The following is a 25,636-nucleotide window of genomic DNA, read 5'->3' as shown; positions in this document are numbered from 1 at the left end:
GTCATATGCGAGAGGGCTTGAACTATCATGAATATCATTGTGATTTACACCTTAGAAGACAAAGGCCTGCATAATGAGCTGCATAATGAGCCTCTCAGTCAGGATTGTGACAGAGGGGAAGAGTTACAAGAAAGAATCTGAGGACAAAATAAATCTATATAATTTTATGTTTGTAGTTTATTTAAAATATATTTATTTATCCCACAAAATAATTTAATATTCACTTGCTAGTGCAGTTAAACAGTTTATTAGGGACAATCAAAGCTGACTTTCAAAGCTGAAATCAGCTTTGCATCATACTCCAGTCACACAATCCTTCAGAAATCCTTTTAACAATCTGATTTTCTACAAAAAAAACAAACAAAAAATGTATTGTTATTATTATCATTATTATTATTATTAATGTTGGAAAGAGCTGAGAATATTTTTTTCAGGTTTTTTTAGGATAAATTGAAAGAACAGCATTGTTTGTTACATTTGTTACATTTACATTTATTTGTTACATTTATATTATTTACATCAAGCTTTTGAATGGTATAGTAGTGTATATTGTTATTGAAACTTCATAATGTTTCACTTGATTATACATTTAGTCAGGAATTATAGTTTGGAAAAAGTCTAACTAGTAAAATGTTTACACGTTATGTGAAAACTAGTACAAATATATATATATATATATATATATATATATTAGGGCTGTCAACGAATATTCTAAATTCGAATATGTATTCGAATAGTTAAAAAAAAATGAATTTCGAAGGTGAAAATTAATATTCGAATAAAAAAAAAATGTGGAAAAAAAGGCCCGCGGTAGTAGAGGCGTGGTTTTCTGCTTTGCGAGTGAGCGCGCTAGCGCGCCTGAGGGTTCAGGGACAGGTCACAGCCTCACAGGAGTCGCACTGTCTGGCACGGCATCACTGCTGAAAGTTGACGCGTCTTCATGGAAGATGCCAGAAAGTGCAGAGCCCAACTCGACCGCAGCAGAGAAAATGAGGTAAAATTGTTGACCCGCGAGATTGTTGTATGCAAGCTATTTAAGATACAGTTGGCATACCATTCGACAACTAGCAACATGAGGTCACATCTCAAAAATGTGCACCCAAATGAGCATGGCATAATGTGTGGAACTCCAGCTAAACAGTCACGTCTTGACACTTAACGTTACTTTGCATCGCCCGCGGCAAGCTCTTTGTCTGCAACATGACAAGAGGCCATAACGGATAAATTAATTCGTTCATTTGGAAGTACATGAGACCGATCAGTGTCGTGGATGGGGCAGGCTTCGGGGAGTTCTGTCAAGCAATGGATCCGAGGTTTGATTATTTATCGTTTCATGTCAAGGAAAAGTTCCATGTTTACCACAGCACAGCTTGCTCGGAGCATTCAATGTCAGTTCTATATGCTGTAAAACTTCAATTAATATTAATAATATTTGTTTCAATCACTGAATGAAGCCTGCTATATTTGGGACAACAGTCGCGACCTTAAATTGCTTGCACAAAAATGAGTTTGTTCATTTAAACCATTATGCGCAGAGAACGTGAGGGTGAGCAATTTTGACAGCCCTAATATATATATATATATAAAAGAGACTTACTCATGTTTACGATCTCTGCTGAATAAAGCGCTTCATTCTTTTTTTCTGAGGAAATCCAAATCTCAAATCCTGAGGTAATCCACATCACATCTTTTTGGGGTGAATTATGTCTAATTCCTCTCATCGCGAAGCAAACAGTCAAATAAAAAAAACTTGAAGAACAGTCTGGTTGCGTTGTCTTCTGTTGTGTGGGCGTATTCAAGTCGTGCGCTTCAGTGAAATATTAGACTCTGAATAGAGCGTTCAGCGCGGGGTTGTGGTCGCATTAGAAGATAATGAAGGGAGACGTGAAAAACGGACATCATGTTGTTTTTATATGAATTATTTTATCACAGAATATTTGTTTTCAGTAGCACTTGTTTAGTTTAAAAGTAGATATGTTAAGCTTTCTATATATATCTCTCTCATGTCTCTTCGTTGAGTATTCACTGAATTACAGTTCATTTTAATGACGCGTTTCTAAATGAAGATCATCGCAGACAAAGGCTGCAGACAGCACACCTTGTTTGTTATCTTTATTTTATAAATGCACAAAGTTGTTATTATGTCTGTATACAAAAAAAGTAGACACTTTACAGATTCGATTGATGTATTGCTCTTATCTGTACGATCAAAACTGAAAGTGTAATTTAAGTTCTTTTCGGGGTTATCAGGAGAAAATGCCTAATAACGCGTATCCGCTTTAATCGGCTCCAAAGGGTTAAAGCGCTATATAAATAAAGGTGACTTGACTTGACTTGACTATCTCATTCTAATGATTTCAAACCACTGCCACAAAAAGCACGTGTTTAGGAACATCTGAAAAAGTTGATGAGCATGATGATGATCCTCCCTCATAGAAACAAATGTGATCTCCCTGCAGACAGCAGCTGATATCCGTTCCACACCAGCAGTTCTCCGTCTCATCCCAGGACAGGAAACTTTCCAAACAAGAGCAGATCACATAAGCATTTCCATTTTCTCACTTCAACAAATTACATCAACGGCAAACATTACATTATAGAAAGTTCTCTGATAGTATCAGAAGATTAAATTGACCTTTTATGACATGACAATGGTTATTTTAGCTTAGAAAAGTCTCTTTGCAGACAAGGAACATGGTAACTAAAGCTCATACGTCACATAATGGCACGTCAGCAGCATTCCACTGGAGCCTTTGGAAAAAAAAATGCTGCATCTTTTTATTGGATTTCCTGTTGGCTTGAATTTTTGAGTGTTTGTGCATTCATATACAACTTTATGTGCGCATTCCTTCCTTGGACAGGACCACTGTGTTGCCGGGTGGAAGGCAGGAAGCAGAGGACACTGGAGGAGAAACATTTTGGGGAACTCTGTGTTCTTAGAGCGCATGTGGATGTCAACAGAAGCTGCTTATTTTTAGCCCTGGTCACTAATTAAAGGGGTCATATGATGTTGTTAAAAAGAACAGTATTTTTTGTATTTGGTGTAATGCAATGTGTTTATGCGGTTTAAGGTTCAGAAAACATATTATTTTCCACATACTGTTAGGCCTGTGACATTCACCGTGACAACTGTGGTCGGTTGCCACCGCGGTTGTCTGCTGCCACCGTCGGTAGTGCATGTGACGTCACGCACTCTATAACAAGCATAATACAAAGTTTTGTATACAAGTGTAATAACAGCAATCAGGGCTCTAGAGTGCGACCTAATTTCTCAATGGAGCCACCAGCCATTCGAGGGGGAAAAAAGTCTCTGCGACTCTGAAAGTCTCTCTGTGGTTCAACAACAGACACTAGAGCACTGCATTTCAGCCCAAGCCCTATGGGCCCTCGAGCAGGGCTTCGGGACAATTTTTTACATCATAGTTCAGACGCGGGCCGGGCCCCCACCTGTTTTAGACTTCTCCTTACTTTTATACAGTATTTTAGACATCCATCAATTAAAAATTTATTTCCGCTACTGTGACTGTCAAGAGCGAGTCGACAGTGTTTATTGTCCTGCCAGCAGCAGTATGGTGAATATACACGCAATAGGCTTAAGCTGGCCGCAAAACACTGGCAAAAACTAATTACCATAAATGTGACAGGGAAATAGTAAGGAGATATTAGAATGATTTACTAATAAACTAGTGTTTTTTGAGTCTGTGTCGCAAGGATAAAGTTGCTGATCCTGACTCGCCATCTCCTCATTAGACGCGCCTTTAGAGAGAAGTGCATCTTTAAGGATTATGATTACGAAAGAGGTCTTGTTTTCAATTTGTTTTATTTCCCTATATATTTAACCTAACCCTAACCCTATATATTTATCATGTCCGTGAGGCATGTTTTCACTGAGTTTCGGTAAATTTTAGTACTCCTGTTAAAGAAGAGACAAAAGAAAGTACATCATGTTTGTTTTCTTTATTTTATAAAAGCACAATGTTTTTTTAATATTGTGAGTGCACACAAATTAAAGTAGACCCTTTGCAGTTACGAATGATGCATTACTCTTACATCTATGAGCAAAAATGATGGCGTATCCACTGAAAAATATGCAAGATCTCCATATCCTGAAGCGTCTCCACACAAACTATTGGATATAAGGCACATTATATCTGGGTCTAATGTTTAAACATTGTTATATGCTTGAACTGTTTTATATCTATAGATTTTATTTTAGACAAGTCGTGATGATTTGAGAAGGCTAAATTGATCAAACATAGGCTCACTGTCTGCCGCTGGCCGCTTGGTCGTTACTTAAAAAAAAACCTAAAACGTATATTTAACAGACTAAAATACTCCAAACGTTTTTCTAAATTAATGAATTAATGAATGAATCTAAATTAACGAAACTAAATATAATCACTTTGCTATTACATACAAAACTGAACTATTTTAATAGCTGAAACAGTATAAGCTGTTTAGGCACTGTTTAGCTGTTCAAATCAGACACTAGAGCATTCCTTCTTTCAGACATATTGGAAGATCTGATAAGAGTCAGTGTAGAGGCTACAAGTCAATATTGCCTATATTGACGGTGATAAAAAAAGTGAATTTGTTAAACTGCGGTGTTAAATGCGATGCAGTCAAAAATTTGGGTGCACCTAACTTTTGTGCGCACCAGGGCAACCAGTGCAAAAAGTTAGCCTAGAGCCCTGGTAATAGTAAATAAATTGGTTTATTTAGACTATGTCTATGGTAATTCATAAATTACTTCAAACACCATACGCAGCGTTTCCTTTAGATTGGCTGGTTTGAGCACTTTGATATGAAAGGATACAGGCTACAGCGCTGAAGTGAAGTGGAGCGCGTGTCTGAAACGTCTCCTGTTCTCAGTCATTCTGCGACTGAATAATTGCACTTATTGTCAAGAGAAAAAGTGACAAAAGCAGCAGTTGTGCAGGTGATTAATGTTTTCAGTTTACATTAAAATGTATTTTTAATTTAATATAAATAATTATATATACGTATATATCTCAACACTGTGTCACCGTTTCAGAACGTTTCATTGTTCTGAAAAGCGAGGTGTGCTCTGATTTGCCTGCTATTCAGTGTGTTGTTATTGGCTGAACACCTCAAGCATGTGATGGAAATGTTACGACCCTTAACACTATGATGCCATGTGTCCCGGACCGCAGAGACAGAAACAATAAAACCCATTAGAAGCGAGGCATTTGTTGCTTCCAGTGGGGACTTAATTACTGATTATGATGACTTATACAGTCTTTTTATGCATTGCGTATCGTGCTGTGTAAACATAAAACCATGTCTGCATTTGTGATCGGAGAAACGACAAACAACAAGCTCTACTCTACACTGCTCAAAACTCATGTTTGAATCTTCAGTGGCAAATCCTTTACATATGAGAACGTACTTACAGACTGTGTGTCAGAAGCACCAGACTGTCCTTGCAAATTTGGAATTACCCCACTTAGAAACAGACACCAGCATTGTAGGCTACTCTCACAGGAAACAGTCCTTGTCCTCTGCAATTTGTGCTGCACACATCTTGAACTGTTCAGGAACAGTGTTGTAAATACAACTTAACCACTGATAAAGAATATCTCTTTGGATTTGAGACTTTAGTCTTTGCAACTTTACAGATCTTCTTTATTCACCAAGAGTTTGCAACACTCCAAAGAGAAAGGAACAGTTTTAAAGTGCATCGTTTAAATATCCATTCTTGGATTTCCAAGCTAAAATAACCGTGTCCGTAGATAACAAATTAATAGCCTGCTTGTTGGGAACTAGGGTTGTCACTTTACCCAAATATTAACAGTCGATCCCAATACTAATAAAATTAAATGATAATTGATACCAAAGCAAAAACTTTGTTTAATATGCTATTGAACATAACCATCTGATGTCTGTTGTATTTTTCTGCAATAAATTAACTGGTAATTGGAGTGAATTTTGTTAGAAGAGATTGTTGCATGTTAACCCTAACCCTGTAACTATTTTACAGTTTTGTTCATGTGTAGTAAAATATTTTGCAACCTGCAAGCTTGGTAAGCCAAAGCAACCTATTGCCAAACAGAATCATATTTCTTTCCATGAAGAACTGGGTCAGTATGTTTCACAAGAAGTAAATGCATGTCCTGAAAAAGAAAAATGTATTTGTTACTGGCAAACTTGCCCTTGAGTTGATTATCAATTGTATCACTTGTGTCATTTGTATTGGAGAGAGTTTGCCCACAGTTTGCCCAAAATGTGCTTTTGACACTTTGACAATAACATACAGAATGTTTGCTTCATATCGCTGTGAGTGATACTTTTAAAAAGAGCTGCTGTGCCAAATCCCTTAACAGAAGTCTAGGAATTTTACATTTTTATTATTAGTAGTAGTAGTACAGGTAAGTACAAGTCAGATAAAGTTTTTTCAAGCATTTCAGCATATTTAAAATTCTTAGTACAATACACAAAATTACAAAGCATCCTTTCCACTACACACAGTGTTCCCACGCGTCCTGGAAAACCTGGAAATCCTGGAATATTAATGACCAATTTTCCAGTCCTGGAAAACACATGGAAAATGAGAGAAAACATAGATTGTCCTGAAAAGAAAAGGTTATCGATTTGTTAAGTCTATTTTATTTAGAATCGTTGGAACGTCTTGCATCCCCATGACAAATCAGACCCAAATTTCCCAAACCTGTTTTATGAACGATATAGGAAGTGAAAATGAAATGCTGACGCGATGCATAATTGCAGCACAGACTTGTGAACATGAGGCGGAGGCCGGTAGTATATAATAGCACTTATATAAATGTATATATAAAGGCACGTTTGCTATTGTACTATTGTCTGTTTGCTCTGTTTCACCAACCTAGTAGTTCCAAACAGACATTTCTCTTGGCAACAAGCAGTACAGTGACGTTTCTTTGCCGACTGAATCTTTGAGAAACGATTCATGACCCATTCATGAAGACCATCATTTTCTTCATTCCTAAATAAGCGTTTTGAATGAATCGTTTGATAGAGTGACTCCAATGATTCACTCATTAAGACTGTTATTTTCTGCCATCTGCTGGTGGTAATAGTTTAATTTTTAAAGCATATTACCTTTCCTCTTTCTATTCTAAATTGTATTTATTTTAAAACATTAAATTTGTTGCGTTATTTATACAATTGTGATATACTGTTCGTTGATATTTTATTAAAACACTAGATTGTTACTAGTGGTTTTTTTTTATTAAATAAGGAACATTAACACAAGGAACATCCTGTAAAAATTCAGCTGTTCAAAAAAGAATGTGTCTCCTTCCTTTCCATGACTTGCAAGAAAATAATAGAGAGAAGTCCCCTAATGTTCCCAGCTGTGTGGCACTTGAGCTCCCTTGACCCTGTGATCATGGTTGCAAACAGAGATAATTAAAGAGAAATGTTTCAAAAACTCTTGCAATTTTTGCTCAATGCTGGTTGGTACACTGCACCTCAGTGTGATGAGGTTCTTGCATAGTACAAAATGTTTTTAATACACATCTACACACACCATAAAGCAGAATTTCAAAAATTCGAAACCAAGCATTGAAACCATGCAGAAAGAGGCAGATGAAATGGCTGTCAGGGCAGAGAGAAAGCATGACTTCACCTTACTGACAAAATCAAATGTCGAAAAAGTGTCACAGACAAAAGTGAGGAGTTAACAGCTCTAAAACAAAGCTTGGAAAAGTTGCAAGAGAGTTTGAGCCAACTCAAACAGTAAAAAAAATTCACAAGGTTACTGTGGAGCTTAATGCAGTAAATATTTTGGACAGACATTTATTTGTTGTTTAGTTTGTTCGGGACCGATGCTTTTTGCAAACTTTTTTTTTATAATGCCTTTTATTTCTTTGGAGACTGCAGTTGGGCGAAGAGGGAAGGGGAAGCTTAACAAGAAGGGCCTAGGCAGTCGTTATAATGTGTTCATTAAAATAAAGTGTAGAGTTTACCTTCAGAAGCTGTGTGTGTGTGTGTGTGTGTGTGTGTGACCAAATGGTCCCCACAAGGATAGTATAACCTGAGATCATCTACATTGTGGGGACCAGCCAGCAGTCCCCATGGGGGAAATGGATCAATAAACATATTAAATGTTTTTTTGAAAATGTAAAAATGTCAAAAGTTTTCTGTGATAGTGTAGGGGGATAGAATATTCAGTTTGTACAGTATAAAAACCATTATGTCTAAGGAGATTCTCTAGCAGGATAGTGAACCAGACGTGTGTGTGTGTGTGTATTTGGTGCAGTTCTGATTTTACAGTTGGGTTATAGCCATAAATTGTATGCTTTTTTAAGAGAGGAGAGAGGAATATATTACTTTAGGCTGTGAATATGTGATCCTTATATTTTATTCCCATCATCATGAAATTTGAAATGTCCTGGAAAAGTCCTGGAAAATGATCTCTGAAAAAGAGTGGGAACCCTGTACACATAATGCGTGTTGCATCTATATACATTTTTGGTCACATTTTAGTTTCGGGACCAGTTCTGACTATTAACTATTAACTATGATGTTTGCCTCAATAAACTCCTTATTTGCTGCTTATCAATAGTTAGTAAGGTAAGTTTAGGTATGGGCTGGGACAAGGGATCTCACTCTAAAAAATAAAACATTGGGTCAACAAAAAAGAATATGTTAACGTTTTCCACTAGAATCTTTATGTTAAGACTACTGGCAGAATTACATTAATTCAAAGCGATGTTTTGAGTATGGTGAATTACCTTTTAGGCCACAATAAAACACATTTCTAAGTAACATGAACTTAATAATTTTCAATATGAATGCAAGTAATTAAGTTGATCCAACATAAGGTTTTAAGTAAGGTGAAGAAGTTTTTAGGCCACAGTAAAATGCATTTCTAAGTAACATGAACTTAATAATTAAGTTGAGCCCTGTCCTATAATAAAGACATTTTCCTGTGTTTTCCAGGAGGGAAAACAGAAAGATGACAAACACATTCTGAAAGGTTGATAGATTTATTTTATATTTATTTATTTAGCACTAAATCCTTAAAAGTGCAAACAGCAGCATTTGTAGGCTACATTCTCCTAAGACACAAAACATGTCTTTAATAATTGCACTGTCCATGGAGCGGACCTGAGTCACATTTCACTGCTGGTTATACAGGTCCTTCTCAAAAAATTAGCATATTGTGATAAAGTTCATTATTTTCCATAATGTAATGATAAAAATTAAACTTTCATATATTTTAGATTAATTGCACATTGCAACTGAAATATTTCAGGTCTTTTATTGTTTTAATACTGATGATTTTGGCATACAGCTCATGAAAACCCAAAATTCCTATCTCAAAAAATTAGCATATCATGAAAAGGTTCTCTAAACAAGCTATTAACCTAATCATCTGAATCAACTAATTAACTCTAAACACCTGCAAAAGATTCCTGAGGCTTTTAAAAACTCCCAGCCTGGTTCATTATTCAAAACCGCAATCATGGGTAAGTCTGCCGACCTGACTGCTGACCAGAAGGCCATCATTGACACCCTCAAGCGAGAGGGTAAGGCACAGAAAGAAATTTCTGAACGAATAGGCTGTTCCCAGAGTGCTGTATCAAGGCACCTCAGTGGGAAGTCTGTGGGAAGGAAAAAGTGTGGCAAAAAACGCTGCACAACGAGAAGAGGTGACCGGACCCTGAGGAAGATTGTGGAGAAGGACCGATTCCAGACCTTGGGGGACCTGCGGAAGCACTGGACTGAGTCTGGAGTAGAAACATCCAGAGCCACCGTTCACAGGCATGTGCAGGAAATGGGCTACAGGTGCCGCATTCCCCAGGTCAAGCCACTTTTGAACCAGAAACAGCGGCAGAAGCGCCTGACCTGGGCTACAGAGAAGCAGCACTGGACTTTGGACAAATTTTGCATGTCATTCTGAAATCAAGGTGCCAGAGTCTGGAGGAAGACTGGGGAGAAGGAAATGCCAAAATACCTGAAGTCCAGTGTCAAGTACCCACAGTCAGTGATGGTCTGGGGTGCCATGTCAGCTGCTGGTGTTGGTCCACTGTGTTTTATCAAGGGCAGGGTCAATGCAGCTAGCTATCAGGAGATTTTGGAGCACTTCATGCTTCCATCTGCTGAAAAGCTTTATGGAGATGAAGATTTCGTTTTTCAGCACGACCTGGCACCTGCTCACACTGCCAAAACCACTGGTAAATGGTTTGCTGACCATGGTATTACTGTGCTCAATTGGCCTGCCAACTCTCCTGACCTGAACCCCATAGAGAATCTGTGGGATATTGTGAAGTGAAAGTTGAGAGACACAAGACCCAACACTCTGGATGAGCTTAAGGCCGCTATCGAAGCATCCTGGGCCTCCATAACACCTCAGCAGTGCCACAGGCTGATTGCCTCCATGCCACGCCGCATTGAAGCAGTCATTTCTGCAAAAGGACTCCCGACCAAGTATTGAGTGCATAACTGAACATAATTATTTGAAGGTTGACTTTTTTTTAATTAAAAACACTTTTCTTTTATTGGTCGGATGAAATATGCTAATTTTTTGAGACAGGCATTTTGGGTTTTCATGAGCTGTATGCCAAAATCATCAGTATTGAAACAATAAAAGACCTGAAATATTTCAGTTGGTGTGCAATGAATCTAAAATATATGAAAGTTTATTTTTTATCATTACATTATGGAAAATAATGAACTTTATCACAATATGCTAATTTTTTGAGAAGGACCTGTATATGCTATTTATAATTTTGTATGTGACGAATAAAAATCTTGAATCTTGTACCCAGAAGTTTTATGAGGAGGAACAGTGTTATAAAATTAAGTAAAACCCTGTGCATGAACCACCATCCTTATGTACACATGAAAATGATAAAAAAAAAAATTACAGTTGGCTGTACATTCCAGGCACTAATTTCAACATCAAATGAGCAAAGCTTCTTTCAATAAACTTTGGCAGTACTTACATTATCATCTCTTCTCTCATCAATATCAGACTGCTCATACTCGTGACTAACTTAAGGAAAAATATCCAGCAAAAGAAGGCATTGATGATGGCAATCTTCATCACTTGCATCGCAAAGTCTCCGTCGAGCTCCTCCACATCCTTGAAGAAATTAAAAGATGTTAGGAAGTATAAAATACATGGCTCAAGCATAAGTGCATAAGGGAATGAAGGGTGACCATGTACTTCAAAGCCTAGCCCACAGGAGGCTGGTGCACGGGATTGAAACGGCCATATCTCCACATGGGAAGGCTACAGAGACATGCAGTGCAAACACAAGTAAAAATTAAAAGTATACTCAATTACTTACATGGTACTGTTTGAAAAGGTCATCTTCCTCCTCTTCAAGATGGACTATGAGGCAGCGAATGGCAATTTCTCTCCGCCTTTCAACTGCGTTTTCCTGATTCAAGTGTAACCCAAATCACGATTTGAAAAAAAATAAAAATAACAAAAAGAGTGTTAGTTAGAGACTAAGTAGGGAGATAAATTAAGTAAAATGATTCAAGGAGGTGTGTGTGTGAACACAACTGATTTATTTATGGTGGATCTGAATTACAAAAGATAAGTGTTAATGTTTCTGTCTCACCCTGTATCTCTTCACGGCTTTCTTTAGTACTGGATCACGGCAGAAAGCCACACCTACACACACACACACACACACACACGACAGTATTTTAAATTTCATTCAATTTCAGTATTTCTTCAATTCAATAACTAAATAAGTTTCACCTGTGTCATTGTCACTAATTGTAGATGGACTCTGACCGCTCCTCACCTCAGGGGAAGGAGAAGGTGATGTCTGGTTTGTCCTGAGAGGCTGACCAAGTCTCAACTTGAAACCTTGGTGCACGACACCAGGATACCAGAAGATGAAAGCGAGTTTTTTGTCCTTGCAAGGCACATGGCAAAGAGACTGAAGACCTGAGTAGAGAGATAAATTAAGTAAAATTATTTGAAACGTGTTACAGCCGTGGCAGGGTGACCCACCAGTGACCAAGTGTGTTTTTTATGATGGGGGCCAATCTTAAAGCAAGCCTTGTAATGCTGGTAATAGGATAAATTACAACACAAAAATGTCAAGGAAATTATAAGGGTTGCTCACGGAGGATGGATATTTTAGTGCAAACAAAACAATTATTCATCATGAATTCACAATCTATATTTTAAATATCACACATGAAATTACTGACTTTAAGTAATTATGCATATTTTTAAACAGCTTTCCAATCACTATTAATCTTTTTAGCACCATTTTTTAATTGTGATATATTTCTCTTTTAAACATACATGTAACAGTCATCTTATTTCCCTTTCAAAACATTTAAATGAACTGTATTACCATTACTGTCCAAGTAAAGCAAGCATTTTCTTAGAAATTAACCTGTGTACTTATCAATTCAAATCAGACATTCAGTTTAATTTTATGGTCACTACAACTACACTACACTTTCTTCCGATCTATCATCGTGTCAATTCTCAGTTGATGTTGATAGTAATATCAACTTTGATTAATATGCACGAGGGAGGGAAAGCAAGACAGAAGACTGTGAGAGCGTGCGCGCGGCCGGAGGAGGGTCTCTCTCTCTCTCTCTCTCTCTCTCAGTAACATGCGCGGACGCCTGTCACAACTAGCAGTCAGTAATTTACAACACTCACCGATCAAATAAGGCTTTCCACTTATCACTCCACGCAGGTTCTGTTCATAGACAGTAGGTTCTGTTACTGAAGAATCCAACACGAGACAACAATATGGGGTAGCCAAACTGTTGCATGATTGGCTGTTAGCGTGTCACTCACTATGTTGCTAGGTTACAAGAGAGCGAGTGCCTCTGTTCATGCAACCAAACTTGCTTCGCAAGTTCTGGTTTCTTCCGACGAAGAAAACAAAAATATATCGAACGTTTTATCGAACGCATTTTTATTCATATTGATTACATGTCCATCTTACATTTTATTCATAAACCTTAAAAACACACTCTTTTGTAGTAAAATACGAGCAGAAGATAAAAAAAATGGAATTCCAAAAAATGTAAATGGTAAAAAACGAAATTTGGAAAAATAATTTAAAACGAAATTTAGGAAAAAATAAAACGGAATTCATAGAGCCTTACATAACTCCGACTGGTTTTGAGCAAGCAAAGTATTTGAACAAATAGTGTAGCTACTCAATCAGTGACAGGCTACAGCTATAACTAGCTAACTTTATGTTGGCACACAGACTATAACGTAACTATCAACACTTCCTTAACTTTTAGAGTAAGGACTTGCAGATTTCGGTATTCGGTTACAGTAGGCTACCACCAACTGAATCCTGAGCAAATGTGAATATGTGTAATTAAGCATAAAATTACTTACCATTCACCACATGCTTCACTCGTCTCGTCTGGTTTTGAACATGGGCGCGGAAACTGTGGGCCGTTTACACGTCATCAAATAGTTTTTTACATTAACAGAACTTAAAATTAAATTGTTTTTTGATTAACTGAAAATGTTAAGCTCTGACAAGTCATGATAGTATATTCAATCAATAGGCATAATTTGTCTGTCATCCCAACTCAATAAAATAACAATTACAATTAAAAAGTCTAACAGTATCTCAGAACTTGATTTTTTATTTCACAATGATATATAAATTTAAGTAATGACTAAAGGTCCTCTGAATTAGTTTTTAGAGTGTACTGTAAATATGCTCAGAATAAGACATTGATACAGTATGTGCTTTATAAGTACTAATAACAGACAATATGCTGGTAATGCATACTAATAAGCAACCAGTTAAAAGTGAGAATTGGTCCCTAAACTAAAGTGAAAAAATATATATTTTAATCACTGTAATTTCATAATGTTATTACTTTCAAACTATTCAATTAAAATCTCTTCTCATTCAGTTTATCTATCATTTAATTCAGCTGATCTTAATAATTAAACAATCATATGAATTGTATAGATATAGATATATAGATATTGAATCTATAGAACTATATCAAATATGATGAATTCTTATTATAGTACAGTATATGCAATTTCAATGCAAGTTTCTCATTTGTTTGTTATTCAGAAGATTTTTTTCCAAAGTTATGACAATCTAAAACCAAGGGGTCTGCCTTCAATTTATAATCTGATCTGACCAGCTAAATTCTCATTCCGTGACAAAAAGTGTTTATTTTTAGGGACTCATTCTGTCTCTTCTTAACTTTCTTTTTTGGACATTTTCCCCCTCGCGGTCTCTTTTTCTCATTCCTTGACTGAACTCTTACTCACTTTGTCAGTCGCATGTCTTGAAAGATCCAGACACCACAAAGTTTCCAAAGCACAGTACATGTTCTCTCGCTTCCTGGCTTAAAACATTGTGGTTTTGTCACCTTGCGCTATTCTCGTCAGAGAAATTTTAACACATCTCATCACATCTTTTACAGATTTGTCCACTGCGAAGAGAAAGTTTGCGGAGTCGCTGAACGAGTTTAAATTCCAGTGCATTGGTGATGCAGAAACAGATGATGAGATATGCATTGGTAAGATCATAACATTGTTTCTTTTGAATGTTTGTTGTTCCTTAGTCAGTGTATTATGCAAGAAACAAAAAGATTATACTACATTTTAAACCCAAAGCGTTTTTCAATGTATGCTGTCATACAAATGACATTCGTAGAAAGCATTTGAACTCAACTTTTAAGCAGTTTCTTCATTGTTTCTCTGAAGTGTATCGGTTGAGTACTAATCGATCCATGGCCATCTGATCCCACTCCAGGTCTTGCACAATGTATTCATTACAAGCTAGGTTTTACTGAGCGCCGTCCACAACGAATGTTTCATTCAGCCCCTACTATGTCACAATTAAACCAAGGCTTCAGCTTAACTTTGTATTTGCCATAATTCCTCTTGGTGGTGTGGCATCAAAGGCTGAAGTGTAGGAACCTGTGGGAATGTTTGTGGCTTTCTTTAAGTCCTGGCACCTTACATGGAAACTTGCTGAAATGCTGCTTGGCTGAATCTGAAGAAGAAACATGTATTGACTTGCCTTTATTCTGATCTCATCTTCAGTTGCAGCCTCGCAGTCCTTTAGTCTTACTTTCTGTTAACTTTGTTCCTTATGAAGTTGAACATGAAAACTGTATTACATCTGGAGGTTTTTTTAGTAATGCATCCGCTGTATGTCTGAGGTTGTGTATCTTGATGAGTTTGCTACTTTAGTTATGCTTGAAATTCTAGGGCTAAGCAGTGGAATCGTCATTACTTTTGCACATAGAGTATGTGTTTATTCTAAACTGTCAGTTGTATATAATGGCCTTAATATTCTTGGACTTTGCATAGCAGCAACCTAATACAACGCTAAAGAAGTGCACGTGTAGTCATCTTCAAATCTTAAAAGTACATTTAAAAGCACTGCACTTGCAGATGATACAATATTAATGAAATAAAACAGTAAAGTGTCATGACTGTTTCTTAACACAGACTTCTAAAAAAGACACATTGTAATCGTAAAAATATTTTTTTTTACTTTAAAGTACATTTTAAATCATGTTTTAAAGTACACTTGTTTTAATGTGTTGACTTGCATAATTTAGCACATGCAAAGTACTTAATTATATTTTTAACTGTAGTATGTTTAGGCCCGGTTTCACAAACTGGGCTTAGCTTAAGCCACGACTAGGCCTTAGTTAAATTAAGATATTTAAGCAACTTAGCAAAAACGACTTAGAAGAAAATATTACAGGTGTGCATCTTGACACAGATCAATGACACTGACATATTTTAAGATATATCAGAGCAAGATATTTTCAGCATTTTAGTCTGGGACTAGCTTAAACCTGGTCTGTGAAACCGGGGGTGAGAGTTGTAATATCAAATACAACTTTAATATACAAATGTGTAATTGCAATTTATATAAATGACATTAAAGTATAGTTAAATTTACCAGAAATGCTTGTCAGTACATTCAACAGTACACTTTAATTAACAGAACTGTATGATTGCATATAAAAATATACTTTTGTCCTACTTAAATGGGTCAAAAAGCTTAAGTCTTAAGTTCAACTAATTGCATTTACTATATACAATATTTAAAATTATAATACTTGTTTATTAGATAACATGCAATTGAGTGTCTGAAAACATTACACTCAGTCCACATATTAGTGTATTCTTTTAAAGTATATAACTTTTGGAATAAGTGCTCTTTTTAAAAGGATGCTAAAGTAAAAAAAAAATGTTTTTTTCTTCAACACTTCACAGTTATTTTATTACTAGATTTCAATCATTTTTTGTCCTTTTTTTTGTTTTGTTTTGTAAGAGCACTAAACAAGCTAGCTCTGTGCTGTCACCTTCTAAAGGTTTTCACACAGACTTCTGTATGTTAAACTTAAACCTGATTGCACAATTTTGCTGAATTGTGGTTTGGAAGGTGTTGCTCTTGGCTCTGTTTTGAATAACCATTTCTTACTTTAATTCTCATGCTGTCTGTGGTGAATTATAAACTGACAAATGTGTGACTTCACTGCTTGAAGATGTAAATTAAGCTAATGTGGTCAAGATTCTGTGTGATCACCAGTATTATTTGTTTTCTTTCAAAGCCAAATCACTACAGGAGTTTGCTGGAGTCTTACAGAACCTGGAAGATGAGAGGACACGAATGGTCAGCAGGTTTTTTTTTCATATTCACCATCGTCAGTTTCATTATCACTATGTTCATAACTAATAGTTAAAAGGAATAGTTCACTAAAAATGAAACTGACTGTAATGAATTAAACTTCCTAATCATCGGGAAGAAGGAGGCGGGAACCGGCGGACAATCAAAATGAAACTTTAATTACAAAACAAACACAAAACAGCGCACCAGCCCCTCACGGACGACTGGTGAGCACAAAATGAAACCAAAACCTAAAATAACGCCCAGGCCTGGTCCTCTCTCGTCCTTCACTGTCATCGCTCCAGTTTTATATCCTTCCATCTCCTCCGTGGGCCTCGAGACCGGTGGGTCGAACAGGTGTAGCTCATCTCCAATCACTCCACCGGCCACGCTCCCATGTCCCTCGGCCCCGCCCCACTCGTCACACTGACTCTCTTTAATTTCCTGAGTTACAGTTTGATGATATAGAGTTGTGTCATGAGAGTTTAGCTTAGTATGAATAACCCTTAATAAATAGTAACATGCACTAAATTACTTAGTAGCAGATCTGTACAGGTGGAGCTGGGGAAGGTGGAGGGTTTCTAAAGCGCACTGCAACTCTCATAGCAAGCACTAGCTGAGTATTTGAATGTTGAGCTGCAAGCTCATTGGCTGCTGATTAGGGCTGCACGATATTGGGAAAAAATGACATTGCGATATTTTTTTTTTCTGTGATATATATATTGCGATATGAAATCTAATCTAATTTTCTCTTACAAACAAAAATGAGGTGAGCACACTTACATTCTCATTTTAAATGATTTAAACAGCGACACCATCGTGTCAATTGATTAATATGCGCGAGGGAGAGAGAGCAAGACAGCGCTCCTGTTGTTTGAAGACGGTGAGCGTGCAGCCGGGGCTCGCGCGCCCTCTCTCTCTTGCGCGCTCTCTCTCTCGCGTGCTCCCTCTCTCTCTGCCCTGTTAAAATGACAGATGAAAATGATACACTTTCACTCTATGATGGCTAAGCTGTGCAATTAATCCGCGAATCACATTCGTCAAGGGCCGGGGAGCAGCTGGCTCGTACAGTTAACGAATAACGGATCAACTACGACAGCCTACATCGCACATCCTGCGATGTGACTATCGTGGATTCGTATAATGCGATATCGATGCTTAAACGACACATCGTGCAGCCCTACTGCTGATACAAAAAGAACCAATCAGCTTTGGCTGGTGAATAATGATGTCATTGCGTCAGATTAAGTTAGACCTATCAGACTGCAACATCTAGAGTTTCATGACAGAACTTTATATTTGTTGTCAAAATTTTACGTACACCTTGCAGAATCTGCTAAATCTAACCCCCCCCCCCCCCCCCAATAAGATGGAAAAAAAAATGCATGTAATTTTTTTTGTATTGTTCTGAATCAGATATTTTACATAAAATGTTAATATATAGTTCAAAAGGAAATAAATAAAAATAAGAGGACTAAATAAACAAAATAAAACTAAGAGTGCTATTGACATAATCTGACACGAAGGAGAAAACTATCACCTACTCTGAAACTGTAACAAGCTTTGTAGCTCATATGTGTGATTTCGCTTTGACACGTCTGGTTTATGGTTGCCAAGCAAAGTTGCAGTTTGCTAGTGTGGTCACACCAAAATAGTTGTCTATATGTTCAACATCTTTAAACATGGCCAATCCAGTCATGCTTCTATTTAATTACTACTGCTTCTTTTTTTTCTTTTTTTTAAATTCAAGTGTTAAACATGTGAAGCAGCTTGTATGAATAATCTTTTGGTTTGAATTGCAATTTCCACAATTACCAGAACAATCTGTGTGGTCATATGTGTGATGCACAGACAACTAATTGAATAAATGAATAATCATACTGTTATGTCTACAGTATAAAGTCTTAATGATTTAACATGAAGCAGTACTAGGGCTGGGGGATGTTGCAATATATATAAATAGATATTTAACATTAACTTTAAGGGATATAAATATGAATCCGTTTAAATAAGAGTAAGCAGTTCTCAAATGTATGGCAAAGAATGGGGACAAACAATGATGATGAATGGAGAGAAACAATGATGATGGATGGAGAGAAACAATGATGATGGATGGTACAAAGAACTCTATGACTTGTGTCTCCTCAGATTGAAAATGCCAATGATGTGCTGATCTCGCCTCTGGAGCGTTTCAGGAAGGAGCAGATTGGAGCTGCAAAGGTGCGAGGAGAAGTTCACATCGCTTTATGTCATGGTATTCATAGCAGAGAGAGGCCTATTGTTTGCAGTTATCAAAAAGTATCTAATTCGAAGGCGTTTTTGTCACTTATGATTATGTTACATAGTCAAAACCTGCAGATTAAATGTGGGCCAAGATATCACAGATCAAAGTGCTTCTAAGAAACTGCTGTAACTTGTTTAAACAGCACTGCCATCTGTTGGTTAGGATGTGTAAACACTTATTGTAGATGAATACAAACAGATGCAATAAATCTGTTTAATTTGACATGCAGCAGAGACTTGTGCATGCCTCAGATTCATAGTTTTTTTTTTTAAACAATAGTTCAGATTTATTGCCAACTTTACAGCTCATGCGTGCTGCTTGCAGGCGTTTGATTCCCTAATGACAAATTCGACTCACACACCCAGTGGCTTTTGTCCATTATTGAGGATGTGCATGTGGTTATTAGACACTTACAGGTGTCTGGAGTTCAGGGGCCAAGGCCCTTAAGAAAGTTAAAGCAGAAAACAAACAATAAGCCATTGTAAAGTACACTTTGTAAAGTACACATCACTTAAAAGTACTTAATACACAAATAGTTTACTTTAAAAGAATGTACTTACAGTAAGTGTGGAACTGAATGTAACGTTTTTGGACACTTAATTGCATGTTATTTGCAATTAAAGTAAAACATGTTAAATTCAATTGCTTGAACTTAAGATTTTAGCATATTTTAGATTTTAGATATTTACTTACAGTATATTGTTTCTGATTTACTGCCGAATGTACTCACAAGCATATATGGTAATGTTATGAGAGCTTCAGCATCCACACCAAACACGCTACTTGATAAAGTTTCATTTTATATGTGTGAAACTACCCACTGTAACTGCTTTAAAAATGTTAAGTGCTGTATTTCCAGTTTAAAATGAATGTGAATGTATACATACATACATACATGCAAATCTCTACATATAACATTTCAACTTGTTTGTTTGCTCAGCTTTTGTCATTTCAGTTTGAGTCAGAGTTTGCATTTTTATCCCATAGGAGGCCAAAAAGAAATATGATAAAGAGACAGAGAAATACTGCACAGTGTTGGAGAAACACCTCAGTCTATCTGCAAAGAAAAAGGAAGCGCACCTTCATGAAGTATGTTCTGTTATTAATGCTGTTTTACTTTTTGCATGTGGTTTCACTTAAAGATCAGCAATCGTCTGGTTTGGCTTCCTATGAAACTAAACTGGGGGCCGATACATTGAAAGGCTTGACTTCATTGTAATAGCGAAAGCATTTGGTTTGCCATTGTAGACATGAATTAAGGCTACGTTTACACGACAACGATGTGGTCAAAAACTGAAAAGTTTTCCCTTACGTTTTTAAAAAGTTTCACGTATGCACAACAACTTTTTAAAAATGATTCGCGTTTACACATATCCGCGAAAACAGCCAAAAACGCTGTATTAAGTATGCCAGACCAGTAGTTGGCGCTGTCACCTTATTAGTAAACAGGACCTGTAAAGAAGTGATGATTATATGATGTATATATGATGCATCTCCACTGTTAGTTGGTGTGTAAATTGGTGAAGTAAATCCAGACTTTGCTGAAGAAGCGTTAGCAAACTCTTGAGCAGCAACAACAGTAACGTACTCTGTCATTGTTGTGTGTGTTTGTTCGCACTTGCCTTTAAAATCAACACGTACTACGCATGTCTACATACCTAACAAGTACTACACACTCTTGTGACGTCACTGTTTTCAAAAATTCTCTTTTTTGGTGTTTACACTGAAATGATAATGGTTGCGTTTTCAAAAACGTGCACTTTGAAACCCGTTTTCAAACACCGTAGTTGTGTAAATGAACAGACAAAATGCATAAAAAGTTTCCAGTTTTTGGCTAAAAATGTTGTCGTGTAAACTGCCCCTTAAAGCTACAACCCCCCAGTTTGATTTGATGTATATTTGTATGTTTGTCTTTTTTTATTTGATCAAATCTACCCAGGCGGATAACCAGGTGGACATTGTAAGGCAGCATTTCTATGAGGTCTCGCTGGAGTATGTCTTCAAAGTGCAGGAAGTTCAGGAGAGGAAGATGTTTGAGTTTGTGGAGCCGGTAAAACTTCATCACATTTTCATGTCCTTCTTTTTATATTATATTATATTATATTATATTATATTATATTATATTATATTATATTATATTATATTATATTACATTGATGGCTCTTTTTTGTGTGTAGTTGCTGGCTTTTCTACAGGGTCTGTTTACATATTATCATCATGGGTACGAACTGGCCAAAGACTTCAACCATTTCAAGACAGACCTCACAATCAGCATTCAAAATGTGAGTGCATTTCTTACAACAGACCCTCATAGATTAGTAGTCTGTGTGTAATTTTTGACTGTACTGTACTAAAGCATAAAAGTAATAAATCTGCAGGTATTTAGGGAACATGCTAAGTTCACATACCTGTTTCTTTGAATAACAATGCTACAGTTCTGCTTTGAAATGTGTGTTCCGTGTCAGAATGTCTGTTTCTGGTCTGTGTGATTCTGCCCGCTGCCAGTTTACCCAATAGTATTCTGACACACTGGGGGAAAACACAGCATACTGCAGCCATAGAAGCAAGCTAACAAACTGAGTCTGAGATCACAGACTCCACCCAACCTAAAAATCATCGACATCCACCCAAAAAGCGCTATGACCAGAAGCATATCAAAACACAGTTAAATCATAAGGCTCAACACCTTGCATTGTGAATTGCACTTGTTCCTGTGCATGCCGATCTGACAACCTGTGTGAGTGTGGAGTCTGAGGACGAGGGCACTGCAGTACCCATTTCAGCCACTAGCTGTCAATACTGCATACTGCACCTTTAAGTAAATTGCAAGTAAATCATCATGACTTGTTTGGAGTGAAGTCCAATCTTTCAGTATAGGATGAGTCTTTCAAAGCCAAATCACTACAGGAGGTTTCTGGAGTTTGCTCAAACCCAGTACCTGACAGGTGCAGTTAGTTTGCAAATAACAACTGCCACAAAACTAGCCACTTCACAATGTGCCTGGTCAAGGTTCTGTTATATATGTTTTTTTTTTTTTTTACAGTGGCAGGTTTTCAATAGCATTCTTGAATCTTTACATCTTTTTAAACATTCACCTTTTCCTTAAATTGTCTTTGTTGTACTGCAGACGCGGAATCGGTTCGAGAGCACTCGCTCAGAGGTGGAATGCTTGATGAAGAAGATGAAAGAAAACCCGGACGAACATAAGAGCATCAGTGCGAACACAATGGAGGGATACCTGTTTGTGCAAGAGAAACGTAAGTTGAAAAGTTTGGAGCTTTTCTCTGATTTCTAAGAGACAACTAACTGATACTTGTGGCCAATGTAAAGGGTATGTGATGATTTGTGTGTGTGTAACTAAAATAATTTGTGAATGTATGTGAGCCAAGTTTACCTGTCATAATGCAAAATGACTTCCGTTTTCTTTGCTTGTCTTTTGGATCCAAATTAAAGAATAAAATGTGTGTCTGTGCCCACAATCCTAAATGGCAAGCCAACATTCAGAGAAGTCTCTGTTCACATTGACACAAAAATTGTGGCAAAACAGCTTAGTAGCCCCAATACCATGAAGCATTGAGATTGACGTCGTTCAACATCATTTGCATTCTCAAATGACTTGTATATTTGTACACAGCTAAATATTTAGCAATACACCTGAAATGGAATGTATTTTATACTTATTACTGACTCTAAGTCAGTGATCTTATATCCCTAGGCTGTTGTTATTTTTATATGATTTCTTTGCTTTACTATCCACAGTGCTTCATGGGATAAGTATGTTGTCTTGTGTCTGTGAAAAAAAGCATGTTCAGTTTTCTCCAAACTTTAATTTAATCACAGTGGTTCACGTGTGTATCGTAGAAGTTCATAAATTACATTTCCAGCCTGCATTGCTGAAAGGTTAATTCTCTATTGCCTTTCAAAATAACATGCTCTCTTCACTAAATCCTACCCTGAACAAAAACGTTGGTGTTAAAGAAAGAAAGCTTTCTTTTTCTCATTTCACCATGTTTTTACATTGTTTTGAGCTTTTTTTTATCAAACCATGTTTCATGAGACTTATACCTCCGTGCTATGCATTGCAAGTGCACTGGTGTACCAGGTGAGCTAATGAGCAAGTTTACTACAGCAGACAATCCATACACAGAGAGCTGAATATGTGATGTCCATTAAAAATGCATTGGTTTACAAATCTTGCACTATGGTAAAGGTACTTTAAGGTGATAGCAAAGTGATATGCTAAGAAATTGCAAATGAAAATGAGAATTTTGGCCCTATAATCAAAATTTGTGTGAAAAAGAATAGAAGTGTTTGGTGTTTTACTGTCTTTTTTTCTTTTTCTTTTTTAAGTACATGTAAAGGCATGTTTTTGCAATGAATCGGTGTTATTATTTCATAGCTTTGAGCTCTTTAATGAAGATATTTTGAAATCCCTATTAAGAAGTGAATGAATTATTATCCCAAAGGTGGTGAATAAATGGGCAGCAATTGTTAAGCTCTTGCACAGTATTGCATTTCACTTCATCTTCTCTTTTCTTCTCCATAAACGCTTCAAAGTTTTACATAACCAAAGCCTTTAAAGAGTTTACCATATCATTCATTTTCTATCACACGCAAAAAAATAGTTCCTAGAGGCACGTGAACACTGAATTCTTTGATCCATATATTGTTATCTGTCTTTTTCTTAAATGGCTCCTGTTTTTTACCAAATCAGGTTCCTTCGTGTACACGTGGGTGAAGTACTACTGCATCTATCACCGAGAGCCAAAACGCATGACCATGATGCTGTTTGATCAGAAGTCTGGGGCCAAAAATGTAAGTAGTCCTTTTTTCTCTTTCTCTGTCACAGACAGTCCCTCTCGCACCCTTTCACTCAACAGTTTGTGTAACCTTTGGCACAGGCCACGTGTTTGTTCCTCATGCTGGCATTGACGAGACTCTGATCTTGGCATGAGAAGCTGCGTATCGCATCGTTGAGCTGGCACCAGTGTCAGCACCTGGCTCTGTGCCCGTCCCGTTCTCCACAGCCACACACGCAGGGTCAATAGCACGACTCTCGCACCAGGGACTGCATGCGTCCAGACACTACTACCCTGCTGCTAGACACACAAATCTGCCAATCGCAAGAGAGAAGCAAACAGAAAACATGTTTTATTGCCATTAAAAAATGAATACAGAGTCATATTGTTTCATGATTTGCATGGTTTATTCTATTGCTGACGTATTTACGAGGAAATGCACATTCTGTTGAAACAAAAACCCTTTAATTTAATGTGGGTACATTTGGAATTTGAATGGTTTCACAGCAAAATGCAAAACTGTGACGCTTCATTGGCTGACGCGCTTCACTCAACAGCTGCTAAAGAGTATTATGAAATAACGTATTTTTATTTAATACTCACTTATAAAATATAATAGTGTTATCACACTTCATGTATTATTTTATTTATAAGAAAACTAGTTCAGTAAAACTATTAGTATTATTATTATTATTAATTATAATTTATTTAATAATTATATTTAATTGGTCACACTATGTGCAGTGTGAGCACCAAACCAAATCTCCAGGTGCTCTCATGAGAACAGACTGAAAAACATATGTGCACCTCATATATATTTACACGTTATATTTAGTGCTTAAAAATACATTTCATTCACCAAATTCATCAACATTTACATTAGAATTAGAATCCTGTTTTTTAATAAACATTAGCAATAAACATTCTATAGATCATCAAAACAAAAGTTTTCACATTTTTCATTTACTATTCTAACCCAGTGTTCATGTTTTGCATCTGTGACAGGTCAGTTACAACAGTCATTTCAGCTCATCCTTCAGATAGTTCAAATGTACATGCTTACAGTAAATAGACTTCTAATGGAGGCTTAGCAGGCAGAGGGATTACGAGCAGGAATTACAAACTCATATTTTTAAGCACACTGTTGTTAGATAACACATTGACTTCCTGTCCACCAATCTTCAACATATATTTGGCATGAAATTATCATAAGTGAGCTATATAAACTGATTAGCCACAACATTAAAACCACTGACAGGTGAAGGGAATAACATTGGGTTACACTTTAGCTTGAGGACCAGTTCTCAGTATGAACTATTATCTATGACATTTACCTCAATAAACTGCTAATTGCTGCTTACTAATAGTTTACAGTGATGCAAGGTACTTAAGGGGGATAGTTCGACCTTATTCTTCTCTTCCATGTCAGTCTTCGACGTGCGTACATGACATAATGTAAGTCTAAGGGATTTTTTTCAGCTGTTATAGGCTTAAACCAAATGCCCCAGATCTTGAGGGAAATCCGCACTGAAAAACTCATCCAGCGGCCGCAGCATCACGATTAGCATCGGCACGTTTACATCCTAACAGGGTGGCATAGTTCTTCTTGTCTCAGCCGTTTGTAAGCTGTTTCAGTAGCTGAGGTCTACTAAAAGACTCAAAGGCCTCAGGGCTAAAGTGTAGAGAGAAAAAGCAGGTCTTTAGGAAATTTTATTCATCCACATGAATCTTCCCATTCTTTTCTCCTCTTCTTATAGCTAGAGAATCAGTGAAGTCTTATATTGCTTCTCTTGTTGCCCGCCGACTGAAAATTACATCCCAAAGCCACACAATGTGGAATCGTATCGAGTTGTGTCACGGTAAAAAGTGCCAGGAGCTCACTGAGTGCAACTATTTGACGTCATCAACGCACATATTACTGTGCACATAAAATA

General features: G+C 36.9%; 1 protein-coding gene across 3 annotated transcripts in view; it reads left to right on the top strand.

Annotated features, from left to right (window-relative positions):
* The window catches only part of LOC132117496 (rho GTPase-activating protein 26-like), a 132,339-nt gene that overhangs the window by 56,343 nt on the left and 50,360 nt on the right, over positions 1-25,636 (top strand). For all 3 annotated transcript variants that reach the window (XM_059526821.1, XM_059526819.1, XM_059526820.1), the window contains exons 2-9: positions 14,410-14,505; positions 16,564-16,625; positions 18,768-18,839; positions 19,891-19,992; positions 20,843-20,953; positions 21,081-21,185; positions 22,031-22,160; positions 23,618-23,718. In XM_059526821.1, the coding sequence (XP_059382804.1) occupies positions 14,410-14,505; positions 16,564-16,625; positions 18,768-18,839; positions 19,891-19,992; positions 20,843-20,953; positions 21,081-21,185; positions 22,031-22,160; positions 23,618-23,718 (779 nt within the window). The remainder of the gene's footprint in view (positions 1-14,409; positions 14,506-16,563; positions 16,626-18,767; positions 18,840-19,890; positions 19,993-20,842; positions 20,954-21,080; positions 21,186-22,030; positions 22,161-23,617; positions 23,719-25,636) is intronic.

This window comes from Carassius carassius, chromosome 36 (assembly GCF_963082965.1).
Source record: "Carassius carassius chromosome 36, fCarCar2.1, whole genome shotgun sequence".
Classification (NCBI taxonomy): Eukaryota; Metazoa; Chordata; class Actinopteri; order Cypriniformes; family Cyprinidae; genus Carassius; species Carassius carassius.
Note: the sequence above shows the minus strand (reverse complement) of the source record. Positions and strands in the feature narration are given on the sequence as shown.